At 44.9% G+C, this 20,996-nt stretch overlaps 1 protein-coding gene across 1 annotated transcript in view; it reads left to right on the plus strand.

The window, feature by feature from the left end:
• The window catches only part of LOC149361470 (uncharacterized), a 441,205-nt gene extending 420,704 nt beyond the window's left edge, over positions 1–20,501 (plus strand). Inside the window, exon 3 of the mRNA XM_089568088.1 lies at positions 19,915–20,501. Within this exon, the coding sequence (XP_089424214.1) occupies positions 19,915–20,501 (587 nt within the window). The remainder of the gene's footprint in view (positions 1–19,914) is intronic.
• Positions 20,502–20,996: the final 495 nt, after the last annotated feature.

Genomic DNA, 20,996 nt, shown 5'->3' on the forward strand with positions numbered 1-20,996 from the left:
GGCACTAAACTCGGCGAAATAAGGAGCGAGAAAGAAAAGCATCGACGATAAGAAGCATACAGAACTATAGAACCATAAGAGCATTAAATGTACCCCAATAAAATTTCCTGCGTAATTTCTGTGTGGTAATTGTGTTACTTTGTGTTACTTGTGTTACTTATGCTATATGATTATCAGGAGCTTTAGAGCAGCATAAAACCGAGTGGTTTTTCAATTTAAAGCATCACTTAGAGATGTATTGGATGACATTTTTTAACGTTCACAGATTTTTACTTACAAAGTGCGAGAGATATGTCGGTTTGGTCAGTGAAGGTGGACCGTACAGCAAGACGGGAATTATGTACGTAATAGAGCTCAATAATCTGAAAAATGATTAATTATATTTAACTAATCAGCTTTCATAATTTTGATTTTGGGGCGTAAGTCTGTATCGCGAAAATGAAGGCCGTCAGTAAAAAAAGATAACCTTAGCTTTTAAATTTTCGTAATCGTTAATGTGGTTCGAAATACTGAACATACACACTTGCAAGCTCAGTGAATTGCTTTGTCCGCTTCGCATATTCATAAAAGCGTCGCTGCGCGTCGTATTGTCGCCGAATTCAAAGAAACTTTTTCTACATCATAAAATACACAAACGGTGTCCGTGTTTGATGCATAAAAATGTGACCGACAGTTTTATGCATTTTCAACGCGGGTAAACCAACTCAGCGAGCTTTGAAATGCGCAAAATCTGGCTCTCGATATTTCAAACCCCTATACCAATTAAAAAAAAAGTTAGAAACTGGGCTCACCTTTTACAATGACGGCCTTTAATTTCGCAACATAATATTGCCCCTTAGAATCAAAATAAAATGTCCATTAGTTAATGTTAGTTAATTAATCGTCTAATAAATCAGGTTTATCGCTTACATAATGTTAACCATCCTGTATAACCCCCCTACATAGCACCAACGTATCTCTCAAATTTTTAAAATAAAAATCTGCGTCAAAAATTTAAGCTGTATTACATATCTGAAGTAGTAGCGGTAAGGACGTACTGCACAGTCGCTTACGTCTGCATGTGGCGATAACGGCATATGTTTGACAGCATTCTGCAATGGTTGTAACTAATTTCATTACATCTTTTGTTTTGCCGCCGTCCATCACTGTTTGGAGACGCCACGCCCCAGGTTCACTCTTTATTGGCTAATGTGATAGAAGGCCGCGTCGCTGTTGCAGGCAGTCACTGAGAGCGAGCAGTACAGAACTTGAATGAGAATAGTTTTACTGGATGTGATGCTGGTGTGGTTCTAAAGTAGCAGCCTGCAACATTGGAGAAGGGGAGCCTAGGTGCTTGCAGAGATAGCTGATGAAGCGCGCCGCAAATCGTTGGATTTCTTCAATTTTTTTTGTACCGTCTCCTTCGGTAGATCTCGCCGTATGAGGGCACATATACATAGGCTGCCATTTATTATATATTTCCATATGAAAGCTTATAAGGTTTTAATAAGGGAGTAATCACTCATTTTCATTCCGCCAAGCAGTCACACGGCTACAAAAGGACCCGACACAGCTTCCACAGCAACTTTTGCTCTTTCGTAAAAAGATTCGTCCTGATCTGGGGACATGGTGTATGACTGTGCTTGGATGGATGCGAATAAGTAATTAATACCTTAATGGAAGTCTTCTCCACCTTAGGGGAAAATTTCCCTCAACATTTAACCAAAAGTATATAAGCTTATGTGCAGATCTGTCAGTATATGTTCGTATATAGAACTAGCTCCATATATAAGCTCCAGCCAAATATGGACATATACAGATTTATCTATATTTGGCCATATATGGCCCATATGGCCATGATACGTGGTGGCAAGCCAGGGAACAGAACGACATGATAACCGATGGAATATGATTTTAACGGCTGCGGGCCTAGCGCGAGCGCTCCGTCTCGCGCAACAGCCCGCTTCTTCTTGATCTGCTTCGTAACAATATATATATATATATATATATATATATTGAAAGGGGGTTCGCGTACTAGTGACCTCAGCTGTACAGTTCACCAAACAGCTGAGCGGACGGCAGCAAAATCACAGTCAGTCTACACAGCCAGAGAGCTGGAGCCGCGCGCGCCGGCACACTTCGTCGTCAACTTCTTCGTCTGCCATCGAGGCAACCTGAGGCGCATTCATAATAGTTCAGGCGCGTTAATTGTAATTCACTACAATTCATCCGTATATGACTGTTCGCAGATACGGCCAAATCCGTATATAGCCATATCTGGGTATATAAAGACCATATGTAGAAATCCCATATATGGGCTCCATCAGATATGGTAATATAAGGATAGGACATATCTGGCTATATAAGGACCATATATACATATATTTCCATATATCAGTTCAATCCATATATGATTATATAGGGAATTGAGCATATCAGGCTATATATGCCAGATATATCCATATATGAGTTCAATCATGATATGGATATATAGGGAATGGGGCATATCAGGCCATATATGCCAGATATATCCATATATGAGTTCAATCATGATATGGATATATAAGGAATTGGGCATATCAGGCCATATATGCCAGATATATCCTTATATGAGTTCAATCATGATATGAATATATAGGGAATTGGGCATATCAGGCCACATATGCCAGATATATTCATATATTATCATATATGAGTTCAGTCATGATATGGCTATATAGGGAACAGGGCATATCAGGACATATATGACCATATGTACATATATTTCCTTATATGAGTTCAATTAAGATAATGGTATATAGGGAATTGCGCATATCAGGCTATATACTCCCGTATATTCATATAAGACCTTATATGCCCAATTCCCTATTTGTTCATATCTGGATTTTTTCATATCAAACCAGATATGACATTTCCGGACAGGTTGGTACCCGTGCACAGCCCACCGGAGCTGTTTTTACGTCTCGCTTTTCGTTTGAGAAGGGTCCATGAGGCTGCGTAAGAGACGCCAAGGCTCCTTCGAGCTTATCTGACGCACTGCTGAGTTGCAACGCTCTATCCAATTGGTGTCTGTGACCTGTGGGCCATATGCCGCAGCCTGCTCCGTAATTTGTGGAATGCGAGCTCCAAGCTTGCGATTCGTATTTTGCTTCTTCCACAGTTTTGTTAAGCTCCGGCGCGCCTCCCAGAAATGCAGGAGGTGATTTCCACTGCGGGGATTTCGTCGGTGGTGTGAAGTGTTCGCATGTGTTGTTTCTGTATGTTGGTGGCCTGTGTTGATCACTCCGCATAGCCGTCGGAGAAGAGTACGGGAGGGATATCATGAGTCCGAAATTCCTGCCAGTCGGTTATTCTGGCCTTTTCCCATTTTTTTGCGGGCTGCCTACGCCAAAAGCGTGATGCGGAGAAGGCAGTTGTCGCTGCCCAAGGTATCCCCCGTAGGTTTCCTTATAAATCAGGATATAGCTGGTAACATCGATGAATTTTATAGTATTGAAGCGAGAGAGTGGAAGCTAACGTAATTACGCTTAATAAGAGGTACAAGCTGAAGGTGGTGCCAGCCTACGCGCCTGCATCAAGCCATGATGACCAGATAGTTGAAAGCTTCTATGAGGATGTGGAATCAGCAATGGCCAAAGTAAAATCACAGTACGCTGTACTGATGCGCGAGTTTAATGCGAAGATAGGTAAAACGCAGGCTGAAGACCAGGCGGTAGCTGACTATGGCATAGAATATAGGAATACTAGGAGAGAGTAATTAGTAGATTTCGCAGATATGAATAATTTACGAAACATGAATGCCTTCTTCCGCAAACGAGCAAACAGGAAGTTGCAGCAGAACAGCCCCACTGGTGAGACTAATAATGAAGTACACTTCATACTGTGCGCTCACCCTGGCAGCGAAGAGAATCTGGAGGTCCTCGGTAAGGTCCGTTATAGCGACCAGAGAATGGTAAGGTCTCGTATTAGCTTTGATTTGAAGAGGGAACGGAGGAAACTAGTGAAGCGAAAAGGTTTAATGAGTTAGCATTATGAGGGAAGGTAGAGGAATTCACAATATCGCTGCAGAACAGATTTTGCGCTTTAAATGAAGAATACGACCGTAGTATTGAAACAATACATTGTGCGAGTTACAGAGTGCGCCGCACAAGTAGGTGGCGGAATGGTTTGACAGGAAACCACCAAGCTATCCCAGGAGACTAAAGATCTGATTAAGAAACGCCAAAGCATGAAGACGTCTAACTCCACAGACAGAATAGAACTAGCAGAGCTATCGAAGTTAATAAATTAGCTCAAGGTAGCCAATGTAAGACTCTTTAACATGGAGAAAATGGAGCATGATCTAAGGAACGGAGGTAGCCTAAATTCAGTGGAGAGGAAACTGGGCATATGTAAAAATCCGATGTATACGCTAAAAGACAAAGAGGGCAATGTCATTAGCAATATGTATAAGACCGTTAAAGTAGCCGAAGAGCTGTACACAAATCTATATAGTAGCGAATGTAATCATCAAGTTACTGAGAGAGGCAGTCGAGCAGAGAAATGGAACATCCCGCCAGTAACGAAGGATGAAGTAAAGAAAGCCTTAGGAACAATGCAAAGGGGGAAAGCAGCTGGTGAGGATCAAGAACAATCAGATTTGTGAGAAGGACAGAGGAGAGATTGTGCTAGAAAAACTAGCCACCTTGTACACGCAATGCCTTGTGACCTCGAGAGTACCAGAACCTTGAAAGAACAATAATATTATCTTAATTCATAAGAAAGCAGACGTCAGGGACTTGAAGAATTACACACCGATCTGCTTACTGTCCGTTGCCTAGAAGGTATTGACTAAGGTAATCGCTAATAGAGTAAGGACAACCTAAGACTTCAGTCAACCAAATGATCAGGCAGCCCTTCGTAAAGGATACTCGACAATAGACCACATTCACACTATCAGTCTGAATATAACCAAACCATATATACATGTATAGCCTTCATCGATTACCAGAAAGCATTTGACTCAGTGGAAACCACAGTTGTCATGCAGGCATTGAGGAATCATGATTTGGAAGAGTGTTATGTGATAATATTGGAAGATATTTATAACGATTGCACAGCTACTATAGCTCTCCATAAAGTCAGCAATAAAAATTCCAAAAACGGAAAGGTGTAAAGAAGGGAGACATGGTCTTGGCAATGCTATTCACCGCCTGCTTGCTGGAGGTATTCCCGGGTACTTTGCCCCACATGTTGGAATTCAACGACCTGCACCTCCCTTTTTAAAAAGTGCACTGAGGGACTCATTCTGATGTCTTCAAAAAAGGATTTCTTTACCTAAATGCTGGGAAGTTTTTCAATTTTTGTTTTCTGCCCCAATGCTACCCGAGCACTGCTCATTCTGTGCTCCGTGTTCGAGGTTTGTTTTCTTGCTCCCTCATGAATTATCAATGGCCGATTGCCGAGTCCTGGGCATTTAGGGCCCATCAATGCAAAAGTATTGACTCGAAGACCTGCATGTTCTATTCAGGAAGCTTGCTTGAATTTCTAATAGCGCCTCATGAAAACCCTATTGATCGCTCGCCTGCGCAACTGCGAAAATTGGGCTCTATTTCCTTGGCAACTAGAGCGTAGCAAGATGCGTTGGTGGGCGAGTTTTTTTGAAGACGCCAAATTGTTTTTTGGTACACGGTGAAACCAACCAGAGCCTGGTAATTAGACCATTTTCTGTTTGTGCTACAGCGGCAGATCAGGTAATTTCAACAATAATTGCCATGTGTAATGCTTCTAGAGGAAATTAACAACATTTTGTTCTCACAGCGCAAACATAGTCATAGAAAGAACATTTAGTGCTCGTGCTCACCCTGACAGTTCTGTTTTCCTTACTGCCGTTTTTCAGGCAAAAATGAAGGTATCAAAAGTTCTTTTCCTATATAAGCCGAAAGACAAACAAAACATTCTTAAGTGCAGGTCGCTGACGATATCATCGTTCTTAAACAACGACCCCGAATAACAGCTAGATGTTAGACTTCACAGCTACTTGGAAATGCATAGTATTCTCTCACCCTACCAAGTTGTGTTGAACAAAGGGTATTCTAAAACACCCCTGTTTCGAACTTTGCACGCATAGTTAGGAATTTTACATATTCTGGGTCCCAAGAAGCACTCATATTCATTGACTTCGCGAAAATGATTGATTCGTTAAACCACAACATGCTAAAAGAAAAATTTCTATATTCCTGGTCGACAATATGATTCTCAGACGGCTATTGCTACGTGGGATGTCAATAGGGGGCCGCACCCCAGTTTTCAACATATTGAGACGCTACTATCTATTTGCTCTTGGATCGCATATAAAGTCGATGTTAATTGCACATAAATTTTTAAAACTGTCGCGCCGCGAATGAAGCGGGAGAAGCGGCGATGGCGTCAAGAATTTGCGGAGAATACGGAATGAGGCACGGATATGGCGCGCGACGATACCGACGTTGTGTTGGGATTGGAATACTGCAAACAATTTTTTTAACTCTTTTCATGCGTGCTTTACAACGGCTGCTATGAATATCTGGATGCAACAATTTCTTTGGAAGTGGGTTCATCAAGCTTCTGAATGCAATAAGGTCATCACATCAATTTTTGTAGAGGTTATGGACCTTCTGCAGCCTTGTAGTTTTTCGAGAGATAGTGCCACTCAGTATGTGATGAAGATTATTCTACAAAGCACGATTTATTTAATGTGGCACTGGGATATTTTCATCGCCTTCAGCAGAACAAAAATTTTGCACTTTCAGTTTATCAACGCGTTTATAAAATCAAGCAAATGAGCAATTCATTCCTCAGTAAAATCTTTTAGGGCTATATTTCTTCAATGTGAGCAAGAGCTACACCAGATACTCTCATCTGAAAGATCATTGCCGCGAGTGTGGGAAGGAAAATGATGAAAAACAGAAAAAGTGCTGCCCTTTGGTCACAAAAACTAAAATTTTGTTTAGACATCGGGATAAATTGACAAGGGAGATTATGGAAGCTTATTTCATACGGAAGAATGAATCACAGTGTATCAGCCAGCCTTCTTTGGCATTAGTTGCCAAAGAAGTATCGTTTTTAGATAATTCGTGACTTGCTTCATTTCGGTTCTCAGGTGTGCTTTTGTTCGGAGTTCACCACGTGGCATACTGTGCGTTTGACGGTCTTGATTCCGCTAGACCAATGCTCGTTCCTCTGTTTGTTCACGTGATTGTGATGTATATATGTTTTCGTTTTTCAAAAAAAATTTTGTTTCGAGTCGGCGCTCGTCTTTGTGTCCTGTTGCTTTGTCTGTCGTTTTGTTTCGCGCTGTTCCCTCCCACGATGTATCAGTACAAACTCGCCCAGTTATCCAGCCTTCTTAAAATGGGCACCATTACGATAAATATGAATGCGTTATTACAGCACAGATAATAAAAACTTCACCGTGCGATTTCCCCACTCTCTAAGAACAATAAGACGCGCCGCCCGAGTGGAGCACAACGAGTGTGCAGCCAAGATGCAGGTGTGAAAACTCCCGAAACAGAAGCACGGCACCGGCGTCACCGAGATCTAGCTGTGCGAGCCGGTTCAGCACAGCAGTTAGCATAAAAACAAAGAAATAATGGCTGAACATCTTCGGAAATTCGCAGAACTAATCCGGAATATCTTTTCTGTAATAATCTTTCAGCGAGTGGGGTAACTGCGCTGTTACTGTTCTTTTTTCTCAAAGTAACAAGGCAACCTTGGCGCCATCGTAACGCCAATCTTAAAGGAGAAAATGTGATAAGATTTCGAAGTTGCCACTACTCTCATTATTCCAAAAGACGCCCCCAATTTTAGATGTAGCCGCACCCCAGAAAACAACAATTAGAGTGCAATAGGGGGATTTAGTGAATAGATTAAGGTGGATTAGTGAAGATTAGTGGGTAAATTAGGTTGGTTTGGCAGAGATTGTTGGTAAATTAAGGTCGGAGAGTGGGTCGAGTTGGTGTTCTATTGTGTTCTAATATTGTATTCGGAAGAAAGATTCCCGAACAACGGCACGACCCTCTCGATCAGTCAGAAATTTTGTTATGGAGAAACGGGATGTTTTTTACAAACCTACAAGCTAAATTTATTTATTTATTTATTTATTTATTATTATTATTTATTTGTTATCAGTACCTCAAATGCCCCAGGAATGGGGTATTACATGAGGGATGGGCTGAATGTGTCACTAATGGGAGATTGGATGGCAGCCTTGAAGTGCAGTGGATCGGAGTGGTGTACAGAGTCGATTGGCAGGCCGTTCCAGTCTCGAGCAGTTCGCACGAAGAATGAGCGAAGATGAGCTGTAGTCTGTGCGGGGGGAGGGTAAACTGCTTTGGGATGGTTGGTACGGCTTGATAAGCGATGAGCTGGCAGGATAGCTGAAACATCAAGTTGGCTGTGATAAAATTTATGAAAGAGGCAGAGCCGAAAGATGCAACGTCTGGACTCGAGATTAGTAAGATTAGCCTCAGATTTAAGTGCAGTGACGCTGGTGTGATACGAGTACTCAGAAAAAATAAATCTAGCTGCGCGATTCTGAACTAATTCCAGGGTGTTCGAAAGGTTAGATTGATGAGGGTCCCAGACTGAGCATGCGTACTCCAACTTCAGCCGGAGAAATGTGAGATATGTTAATGTTTTAATTGAAGCAGAAGCGAGTCGCAAGTTCCTACGGAGGAAGCCAAGAGTGCGATTGGCTTCGTTTGTTATGATTGTTATGTGCGCTGACCAATTAAGTGTGTTAGAAAATGTGATGTCGAGATATTTATACGATTGAACAGATGCTATTTCAGATGCACTTATTTCATACTTGAAGCATTGATAGTTTTGGCGCCGATGGAAAGAAAGCAATGACGTTTTATTAGTGGTTAAGGACGTTAACCAAGGTTGCACCAGGCTTCAACACGTTTAATGTCGTCTTCAAGTAAGCGAGAGTCAGAGGTGTTTGGAAGGGGCGGTAGATTACACAGTCGTCTGCAAATAGGCGGATATGAGAAGTGATATTATTAGGCAGGTCGTCAATATAGATTAGAAAAAGCAAAGGCCCAAGCACAGTGCCTTCGGGGACACCGGAAAGGACCGGGGAGCAAGATGACGAAAGTTTATTAGCATGCACAAATTGTTTCAGGTTAGTGAGAAAATTGCGTATCTAATCTAATACAAGGGGGTTAATGTGTAAGCTTGAAAGTTTAAGTAGAAGTCTTTGATAGGGAACCTTGTCGAATGCCCTTTCAAAATCCAAAAGAGAGCGTCGACCGTAATGTTTAAATCGAGATTAGAGCTTATATCGTTAATGAATAAAGCTAGTTCAGTATCACATGATAGCCCTTTGCGAAACCCATGCTGATTAGGATGAAAAAAGTGATAGATATCAGGAATTTTAGTATGTGAGAGTAAAGCACATGCTCCATTAGTTTTGAACAAACGCTAGTTAGTGAAATGGGACGATAACTAGAACATAAATATGGAGGACCTTTTTTCGGGACTGGAACAACCTTGCTACTTTCCAGTCTTCCGGCACCATTCCTGATGACAATGATTGCTGGAAAATATGGCATAAAATCACGCTGACAGTGTTTTTCGTATGTTTTAGTACCTTGGTGTTAATGTCATCGACACCTGCAGAAGATGAAAGCCTTAATGAGTCAATGATTTTCACAATACCGCGAGGATTAAAAGTGATCTCAGGCATAACAGTGTGATCGTAATGGGGAAAATCTGGTAAATTGTTAGCAGGTTCTTGCGTCAAAACAGAACTGATTGCATGGTTTAACTCTTCGGCTGTTTGACTTTCAGGAATCGGACGATTGCAGTGATCGTGTAATTGTAATGGTTGCGAGCGTATAGGGTTTATAGTACTGCAAAATTTTTTAGGGTCATTCTTTAACATGGTTGGCAAAACTGATGAATAGAAAATACGCTTTGTTTTGTTAGCAAGTGACTCAAGCTCCTTTTCGGCAGTGTAATACTTTTTCCATGAGCATCCGTAGTTAATTCGTTTAGCAGAGCGAAAGAGTCTTTTCTTTTTGTTGTTGAGACGTTTCAGCGTGCGGTTGAACCATGGCGATGATTGTTTTTCGGTTACAGTGATAGTGGGTATGTACGTCTTTATCACCTCATGCATTTTATCCTTCAAAAGTAACCAGTTAGTCTCAGTGGAACGTTTAGAAAAGTCCTCAAGAAGCCAGGCGGAAAATTCCTGAAGTGCAGTGTTGATTGCGGAATGGTTTCCTTTGTCATATAATGTTATTGTTTTCATTATTGTTGGTGTACCCGGTAGATGGCAATGAAAGGAACAGCGAACGATGGAATGGTCACTAAGACCTGGTAAATATGTGAGCGAAGAGAGCTTATCGGTGTCCGAGGTAAGCATCAGATCGAGTGTATTAGACGAATTGCTGCTATGACGTGTTGGTTGGGCGACTACTTGCGTTAGTCCAAAGGTTAGACACGTGTTTACGAAGTCACTTTCAATGTTATTCTTTGATAGTGTTATGGCGAGATTAGACCAGGTAATAGCAGGAAAGTTAAAGTGTCCGAACAGCAGAATAGGTGACTGACGGTGCGTTGCAGTTACGCATTGAAGAACTGCGTGGAATTCGGCGACAAAGGAAGCGTTGGCGTCGGGGGGGGGGGGGGGGCGGGGGGGGGGGCGATAACAGGCGCCGATTATTATAGGCGGGTAAGAGGCATTGGAAATAAACATAATTTCTAGGGGCGATGACATTTTTAATTCGATGCATTGGAGTTTTCGGTGGGCTGCTATCAGTACGCCACCCCCACGCTTGTCGATTCGATCTCGCCGCAAAATATTTAAATCGGAAGAAAGCGAGAGAATTTCAGAGTCGGTGATTGATGATGTGAGCCATGTCTCGGTAAGAACAACACGGTTAGACTCTGTTGTGTGAATTATATTGCTGAGGGGATCATGTTTAGGCAAAAGGCTTCTGATATTAGTATATATAAAGGATAAGTAAGAACGGCTAGGTTTAAGACAAGTGTTTCCTACGTGCGTAAAGGGTGGGGGACGACCATCTGATTACTGCGGTCAAAAGTATAAGTTTTCTTTCCGATGGTTAGTTTGTCGTGTCTGAGTTTGAATTAGGTTTCTTCCCTTGCCTTTGCGAATTCCACAAGGCGCTTTCTAGCTGCAAGAGTACTTGGGCAGTAGTCCTCAGATATACTGTAACTTGTACCTTTGAGTTTTTGGAACATGAAAGAACTTTTTTTTACCTTAAAATTAACAATTATTGGTCGGTTTCGGTCCGCCCCACACTTTCGCAGCCTGAGAGCTCTTTCGATATCTAGGGGAGCAAGAGTGGTGTCTAACTGCTCGCTGCAGTGTTGGATAATGAGGGCCTCTGACTGCGCCCATGTTTCCCGTTCGTCATCTTTATGGCCAAAAAAAAAAACAGGTTTGATCTGCGCGACGTGTCGTCCGAATCATCAAGTCTGCTTTTAATAGCAGCAATCTGCTCAGAGTTCTGTTCGGAGAGCGCCTGTACATCGTTCACTTGTTTCTTTACAGCTGTTATCGATGAACAGTCGGCTTCAATTTTTGCCAGTCGATTTTTTAATTTCTTCAAATGCTTCGTCACTTTGGGAAAGCTTGAGGCGGATAGCCTTCATTTCTGTGAGAAGTGAGGCTTGGCCGGCTCGGATTTCGTCGAGTGCTTCGAAAATGCCACTTTCACCGGAACGAAGAGTAGGGGGACCGGAGTTTAGCTCAATATCGCCTGACAAGATTAGTAACTGCTTTATGACATGGTAACAATCAGAGGCAATATGAATGCAACACATTGGGCTTGGCAGCACCAGTAAACCAGCATACCGCGTGCGTCGCGCAAAAAAGCAGTATTGAGAATTTACCTGCAGCAAGAACAAGCGTCGCAGGTGAGAAGCGGTCGTCATGGTTGGGGTGCTGCCAAGCCCATAGAGCGCGGCGGTGGCTGGTGTCGCGTATATACATCGGTCAGGTGGGGAGGAGGTTGATCGCTGGTGAATCATCATCGGAAGTAGCGGTGATAGCCTGGGGGCGTTTCTATCCGGCGGTGGTGCCGGGCACTGGCGCAACGCTGTAGCTGACGCGGGGGTGGCGGGCGTGATGTAGTGATGCCGCACATGTTGGGCACCGCGCCGTTCCGGCGTCCAGGCCGGCATGCATGAGGGCCTTCCGGCATCCTTCCAGTCGTCGCAGTGCGCGTCGCACCTGAAAAGGCAGATGGACAGCTGCAGCAAGAACAAGCGTCGCAGGCGAGAAGCGGTCGTCATGGTTGGGGTGATGCCAAGCCCATCATACTATCGTTACAAGCTAAATACTATCTGATACAGTATTTCTTTTTTTGTTTTTATTCGAGATGTTTGTCCTTAGGCATAATGAGCGAGGGAGAGAAAGCTAGAAGGACAGTAAACAAGCGTGGTTTAAAAAGTTACAAAAGTTCTCGAAAAAGCGAATATCATGTGTCAACTTGCGGTATTCGCGTGCAACGGCCCATTGCAGGCCTACCTTCCATAGGTATCGTCGCCTGACGGAGGCTGTAGGGAGGTCAGCCCACACCAACAGTTTTAGTCACACTGGTCGGGAGCAGCACCACAATGGGAACACTTGTTAGTCACTTCTAAACGTCTGTCACGCTACCGATGACGCACAGGAAGAGACATAGCCGTCCCTGTCCGATTCCGGCGCACATATACGTCCTCCTCCCGAGTGAGACTAAAGGGGAGAGGGTACGAACACGGAGCAATTAGAGTGCGTCTTCTCAGGAGCAAAGCCTGTTTTTCGGAAACATGGGACACGAACATATCTGGTGGAAGAGGGGATGCAGAAGGATATCTGAGGTGTCAAGGTGTGTAATTTTATCCCCATGATTATACTGCGGATCATGAGCATGGCCTCGAACTCAGTTGATACGCACAGGACAGGGGTAATTTGTGCAAAATTGGTGAATGAATTGTGTAATATGTGATGTGTGTCAGACAACCTTAAGCTACCTAAGGGCGGCAAGGTAGTAAGTGTGGATGTGAACAATATCGAAATTGAGCACGAGTGGAAGGGAAACATTTCCACTGTGTATCGCTCGAAGCTCCAAGGCAAGGGAGAGAAAGTATCCGCGCTATATGTAGCGCGGGAGTTAACATGAGGATGGGAGGGATTCTAAACTGCGGTAACTCCCTGCAAAGGTGTGTGTGATGCATTGGAGTATAGTACGAACCACGAAGGTAGATGCGAGGTTGATATACGCGGCGAAGCAGAGGAGCGATTGTCTTTGAGTTGACACCATGACCATGAAGGAAGAGTCTGTAACCGATTTAGTTGAAGCGGCACCTTGTGTAGTCTGCTTGCCTCACGCTGGTAGACAATTTCACTTAACGTATTAAATTGAGCGTTCTCTTGCAGAATGGGTATTGGCGGGATGCGAGGAAGATAAGTTATGGCGCACATATCCTCACGATTGATTGATTCAAGGGAGTCCCACTGTCGACGGGTGAGGGAGAGGCGATGAAATTGAGCCTGGTACGGTATCTGCAACTTGAGGATGGAGCGCACGAGCTGAGGGCCAGTATCAAAACGCGCTCGGCCAGAACGCATAGCTACGCGTCGAATCAGAACGAGAGCAGCGTGAGCCGATTTACTGGTCACGTTTAGACACGGAGTTCCAGTCCCAGAAGTATGAAGTAGGAAACCTAGAACACGCACACTTTCTACTTGAGGAATTTGAGAATTATCTACCATGAATGTAAGAGGGGTTGCTTACCCTAAGCGACATCTGTTTAAAATGCTAATAAAACGTGGTTTATTACACGAAAGGGTCATATTCAAAGGGGGCAGCCGGGATGTTAAGGCATCCAGCGCTTGATGGAGCGCCCGCTGCTCCGACGGATCTGTACGACAGGACCTCGAGGTTACGTCGTCGGCATACGCAAGAGCGCGTTCAGAAGACATTTTCTCTAGGGCTCGGGCAAGAGATATTAAAGTTACGTTAAATAATAAGGGGGTGAGGACGGAGCGCTGGGGTACGCCGCGGTTGGAGGTAAAGTGACCAAAACGCTCCCCACGGACTTGTACACTGAACGTTCTGTTTGTTAACAATAAGTCGAATTGTGAGTAGAAACCGATGCGGGAGACCGAGATCTTGAAGGGTGCCAAGAATTGCAGAGCGAAGGACGTTGTCATATGCCTTTGTGATGTCAGCAGCGATCACCGTGCGAACAAGATGACTATGGGAGATTCGTGATGTACGTCCAATAAATCGATAATATGGGAGATGGGGTAGGAACGCTGCACTGATGTGAGAAAAAGTGACCGGCTGCCTGTTGTGCAACTGAAGCTTCAATCATATGCAGAGCCTAGGGAATCCTTTCGGTATATTCAACAACTTGAGAAGTTCGTTCTATGGCTTGAAATACCCGCCAAAGAAGTCGATTACCATGTGTAGAGGAGAGGCGGGCACACCATGCAGCCCAGCGCTGTCTGCTAAGCAGCTTTGAATAGCGCCGGGCACATGCAGTAACCCGTTGAAGAGCTGAAAGGGCTGAAGGGTGATCAGGATTACGGGAAGCCTAGTGATTCGCCCGGCGACGATGAGCCCAGAGATGAAGAAGGTGCATGTCCGGGGTTCAAATCATCTTCATTTACAGTAGTGGAGAATGTGTGAGTCGACAAAAGAGCCAAGAGTGCAGACAGAATAGTAGATGGGTTGAAAGTGGACAACCGATTATCTGCGCGTACGGAAACACATGAAGTAAAGGGCACGCTGCGCTGTATTTGCCGGAGACGCGAAGGTGTGATTCAGATTAAAATACCACAGCGATAACTGCACCAAGTGTCTGGTTAAACCGTCTAACGAGGGTTGCCGGGGCCTAAACGGCAGGGCAAATCAGGGGAATACGGACGACACTGTGGGCGCGTTCAATTTTGCTGTTGATTTAGCAGTTTAAATGAATTATCTCGAAAGGTGCCATTAATGTGTGCACCACGGCAGGAATTCAAACGGTAGCTCCACGAAGTGTGAGCGCGTTGAAGTCTCCGCCAGCCAAAATAGTGGTGGCCTAGTAGTTATTCCGTGGGAAACGAAACCAACCCAGGTTGGGAGATGCTGTTCCCGGACGGCCATAGAAAGATGGAGTATCCGCGGTGTATGTGCAGGTTTTACGAGAAGGCTAAGGACCTCTTGGCGAGTATTACACCACCGTGAAAGACATACCGGTGTACGGGGAACAGAACGATGAACATGAATTGCAGATTTGCCGGGTTGGACGGTGAAAGTGATAGAGCGGCGATGAAGGATGGAAGGAAAATGGTACGCGCCGAAACCAGAGAGTCGAGGAGGGGATGTGTGCTCTTCAAGAAGCAAGGTCCTGGTCTTGAGTTTACCGCCGCAGAGGCGGTTGTTCACTTCAGATGAATTATTAGCAAATCCTCAGCACTTGCACTTCACTACCAGAGGTGAGGTCGAAGAGCTTCAATGATCAGGGTGGTCAACTGCTTCATGCGCGCCAATATTTTATCCACTGCCGGGGTGTGCTCATTTAAAAGGACGTCGCGGCCTGTATGTGGCTCAGTGCTATTTGGAGACGCTTTATGAGGAGGTAGCTCGTTTGTTGTGTTTCTCCGAGATGACTGCGGCCTCGGCTGTTCTCGGAGCTTTTTGAGTTCCTCTAAACGGCTACGAGCCTCTGCGATGGCATTCTCGAGAGTAGTGTCATCATCTGTGATGATGTCCGTGGCCTTATGTGTTCATGCGGGCTTGCTTTCTCGACGGTGTACAGCTTGTGTGTAAGAAAGTTGTTGAGCAGGCAGGTTGAGAGTTGGGGGGTCAGGTGTAGGAAGCACGGTGAAGTCGCCTTCAACACACGCTAGAGCAGCGAAGCGATTGCTTGTGCTGATACCAATGCTCCCAGATGCCTTATTCAACTTCTTTGCCTTCTTCTTCGGACAAGCAGGAGAACGAATGTCGACACCTGGCAGTTTGCAAAGGGCGTAAAGGCCTGCTGTCTCGTCCATATCGGCCACTGCTGCACGATTGGGAGAGGTGTTTTGCATATACCCTTCTTTATGACAATGAGAACAGAAGATAGGGCGTGGACGAAAGTACCGCGGCTTGACAATCGCGGCGTAGTAGGTCATGTAGTCTGGTAGAGTATATGGGCCTTGAAGGGTGACGAAGTACGCGCCCCTGCACCCCATAGGCCGGACTTGGAGTACTGAGTGTGTTCAACAGCTGATAATTGTTGTCACTTCCTCAGGAGGGTACTGCTGTCCACGTGGTAGGCGACGCATCAGAGGGTGTTAAGCGCGGATGCGTAATTTATTTGTACGGGGACATGTTTACTGAGTCCACGGGATCTGCGTAACAGTGCATACTTTCTTAGCGGCCTCTGAGGATGGTAGGTTCACCGCGATAGTGTTGGAAGGGCAATGAACGACAAATTCACAGCAGTTAGACGAGCCCAGAACGTGATCAATAGCGGCTTGAACATAACGGGGCGGGATGGCAGTTATGTCAAAGTGCAATGTAGGGTTGATGGAGTCGGTAGAAGTGCACCTGTGGCGCTACTCACCAGGGGTTTCTGTTGACGTGGCCGGGGCTTAGTCAGTGCAGTCAGTACCGGTATCCTTGGTAAAGAAACCACGGCTGGTTCCACAGGCGCAGTTTCTTGAGGCATCTGACGATGTGTCAGGGGCTCAGCCGGCACAGTTGACTTTAGACGGGGAGACGCAACTGCAGCCACGCGCACAGTTCATTGAGGCAGTTCGAGAGGCACGGAGGAGATTGAGCAGTCCATGTCACAAGCCGTGGAGCGCGAGGACGGGCAAGTGCGTAGCCGCGAAAGCTTGCTTTGACGTGGAAGCAGCAGAAGGCTGTGTGCCTGCCACTGATGAAGGCGAATCCATGCAGAAGGCGCGTAGCGCGGCCTCGCTGAGCAACGGCGAACTTAGGTTAGCTTGCGCCTAGTGTTGGCAGTTATGTTTTGTTACTTGAGATTTCGGCCACTTTGCTGGAAATCTGTCCAGAGGGGTGTCCTTGTACCCTGTTTGCCCAGAAGGCATTTTGTAGCCCGCGCATAATGACCGTCAACAGGAGAAACAAGAATAAAACACAGAGTTTAGAACCAACACGCGTCAGCTCAAAGGCTTATTCCTTTCCCCCTTCAGTGTTTCTGGTGCCCTGAATTCTTGCTGACACATGTCCAACGTTCTGGGCCAAAAATTTTGAAAATCGGAGATAATATACTCTAAAGGAAATCTTGGACGTTATGTTCCATTAATCTGATATCTACAGAATCTTTGTTTTAAAGTGCTTCCATCGATCACATCGAACAGTTAAGACCGCCTTAGAAAACCAAATGGGAACGATTTTGTCGAAACCAAAAACGTTATTGGAGAATAAAATGTAAGAGTGCCATCGTGTAATCTGCGGATATTAATTTTTATCGTGAAATCTTACATTACATGAAAAAAATTGCGTTCATAAGTTGTTTCCCGCTTAAGAATGCTTTTGTCCAGAATGGCTCGGTATGAGGAATAAACCAGCGCTAACTAGACTGAGGACAAGGCATAGAAGAGCGACGCTCGCCACTGCTAATCCTAATTCTATAGTCGGCTCCTTGGTAGTTCAGTTGTTATAGCACTCGGCGACTGACCCGAACGACGTGGGTTCGATGCTGAGCTGAGCTACCGCATTTCGATGCAGGCCGAATGCAAGAAATCCATGTACTGTGCGATGTCAGTGGACGTTAAAGAAACCCAAGTGGTGTTGATTATCCGGATCTCTCCACAAGGCGTCCCTCATGACACAATTCCTGGTTCGACGTTAAGCCGCATCAAACCAGAAATATTCTAACGATTCTGCGGTGTCCTTATGTCTACTTTGCGCTCGTTCTTTCAACTACAGCCTTGCACTAGCGTGCATGGGATTTCGCATTGCATAGAAGCTTTATTAATTAACAGAGGCTGAATATGATCAGTTCTACCCTTATCAACCATTTTTCATGCGACGACTCGTAGCAGGCTTTGGCCATTTCTTTCTCGTTCTAAATCAGCTACGGAATTTATCGCTGCGTACACTTCACATACATCGGCTTCGTAGTGTGCCTACTTCGTATATTTACGTTCTAAGCCTGCAACATTAGCGGAGGTGCCGCATACTTTCGTATCCCGTAGTGATCCTCTGCAAAATATGCGAGGCAAATAGCAGACAGAGCGGCAAAATGTTTAGAGGCGTCTAGTACGCATATATTATGAACAGCGGTGAACATTTTCTCAAACAGTTCAGCCAATGAAAGCAGTATTCAAAGCTCAGCTGTAAAGGCTCTAAAGGCACTAAAACGTGTCGAAACAGTGAAACTTCAAGGTAAAGCATGCGAAATCTTTTTCGCGATGCTCTGTTTGGAGGCGCATGATAACTTCATCGAATGTATGTGTACATTTCCAACGCATGGGCGCATGTTTTGAAGGAGCTAAAAACCAACGCCACCAAAGGCAAAGAACACCGGGTTTTCTTTCGCAGCATCTAACAATGCACATAAATGCTTGATTGACGGCAGCGGAAATACAAACTGTATCCTGTATGAGATCACACTGAGCTTCTTTGGACTTGTCTGGTGGAGCGAGACGAAGCTGAAAAATTAATCGTCGATTACGTCACATTTTAGGATGTCAGCGCAAAAAATTTTGCGCGTTTAGCCTACAGCTCACATAGTATTCAATCGTTAAAAATTTCCGAATGATCAAACCGTGGTGCAGCTTCCCTTTAAAGGTCTCTTGCCAGAAAGCACTGAGCGAAAAACTAAGAACTGGGACAATATATATATATATATATATATATATATATAAACGTAATTCGGTTGACACACGGTAGAAAAACAACAACTTTATTCTAACGTTTCGACCAGGGTCTGGCCTTCGTCAGAGTGATGGGGTACAGGCATAAGACACAGTTTATAAGGGAATGTACGCGGGGAGGGAACATTCTGATTGGCGCATCGCAGCGGCAAACAGCTCAGTATGAATCGCCAGTGAATGATAAATGTAGTAAAGAAAGCACAGTCAAAAATTACTAAATCATCGTGGAGTATAACTGCAATCACATTGTGAAAAAAATGTAAATAATACAAAAATGTTTTGGTCGTAGCTGAAATGCACAAGAAAAAGGCGAACAGCAACAACAACAAAATAATAAAAAATATAATAAAATCATCAGACACGAGGACACAGGTGAATACCACTTTTGATTAAACAACGCCTCTTGTGAAAGGGTATGGTACTAAGATGCGGTCCTATTTCAGAGATAAGCCATTTACTAAAAAAGAAAAAAAGCGGCGCTAACAGTAAAAAGAGGACAAAAATGATCAGTGTAGATGAAACACGGCATGATACTATGAAGTGTTGCGGTTATGATGATAGACAAGTCAGCTTCCCAACATTTTCATTGAGACCGCAAGAAACAGTATTAAATTTGTGTATAAAAAATGATTCACGAACTTCGCGTTCATGATGGGTCTTGAAGCCTGATTCCAGTAAAGTTACTTGAATTTTTTCGAAAGGGTGCTTAGTGTTGTTCACATGTTTAGAGATAGGAAGGCTAGGCACTGTCTTGCAATGAGCTTTGTGATTATTGAAACGATATCTGAATGGTGTTTCTGTTTGGCCAATATACTGAATTTCGCAGACTGAGCATTCGAGCATGTAGATTACGTTTCTGGTATCACATGAGTAGTTTCCCCGAATTTTCACTTTGAAGTTCGATGCAGTGCTGGAAGCCGTTACTGATGTCTTGCCGACGTCCTTGCTCCCGGCGCTACTGCTCCCGTTGTTGCTGCTCACGGCACTGCTGTTCTCGGAGCTGCTCTTCCCGGCGTTGCTGCTCCTCCCGGCGCTGCTTCTCCCGACGCTGCTTTTCCTGGCGCTGCTTCTCCCGACGCTGCTTCTCCCGACGCTGCTTCTCCCGACGCTGCTTCTCCCGACGCTGCTTCTCCCGATGCGGCTTCTCCCGATGCTGCTGCTCCCGCACCTCGGGCCCTCGACGTCCCAGCTACCGATGCTCTTGCCCTTGACGATTGCGCTCTCGACACCATCGTTCCCGACGCTCCTGCTTCGTGCTCTCCTGCTCCTGATGTTTCAGCAACCGGCATTCCTGCTGATGATGACCATGCTTCTAGCACCTCTAGTCCCGCTGACTCAGCTCTGCTTCCTTCCGATTGTGCCATTACTGCTCCCAGAATATCAGCTTGTGACCCTCATACTTCAAACCTTGGAGTTTTCGACGCCCAAAGCTCCGGCTCTCGGGACTTTGGTGCTAGTGTTTCCAAACCCCGACATCGTGGCCCTCGGGATAAAACTACGCCATGTTCCAACCCTCAGGATCGCAACACTCTGGGCTCTGGAGCCTCCACTTCTAGAGCAAAAGCTTCCAGGACCAACGCTACGTCCGTTCCAGCTTCAGCCGACCATGCCTCGACCGAGGACAGCTACAACCTACGAAAGAAACGCCCAAACACCGTAAGAAAACCCGCCTGTTGACTAACAAATTCGCTTCCTGACGCCAGTTTTTGTCCCATATACTCAGACAAATTCCTACGCATTAGAAAAGTTGTTGAAAAACGTATTCGTTCGCAACTTCATGTTAACACTTTAGAAAGTTATGTAGCATCCTCAACTGCTCCGCGTGGTCTCCGCGTAAATGTCAATCCAGCAACGTCAAAACTGTCCGTCAGCAACGCTGCAAAGTGGGAAAACATTTCAGCAACGGCTGCTTTGGGATTTACGCGTGTTGTTCTCGATCACCACCGATCAACCCTAAATTCACTAACAAATACAGAGAAGCAATTGCTCAACCACTCTAATCTGTCTTCCGAAGAACTAACCGCCCTTGAAGTCTACAAAGACAAGAAGTGGGCCGAGATAAATGCCATCAAATCAAAAAAGCTTTCGCGCGACAAAATATTTCCCTCCACGCAGTGCCAGCCTCTGCTGCCACTGCCATCTCTCTTGCAAAACT

The sequence above is a fragment of the Amblyomma mixtum genome, chromosome 2 (assembly GCF_055824585.1).
Source record: "Amblyomma mixtum isolate Tamu chromosome 2, ASM5582458v1, whole genome shotgun sequence".
NCBI classification, from domain to species: Eukaryota; Metazoa; Arthropoda; class Arachnida; order Ixodida; family Ixodidae; genus Amblyomma; species Amblyomma mixtum.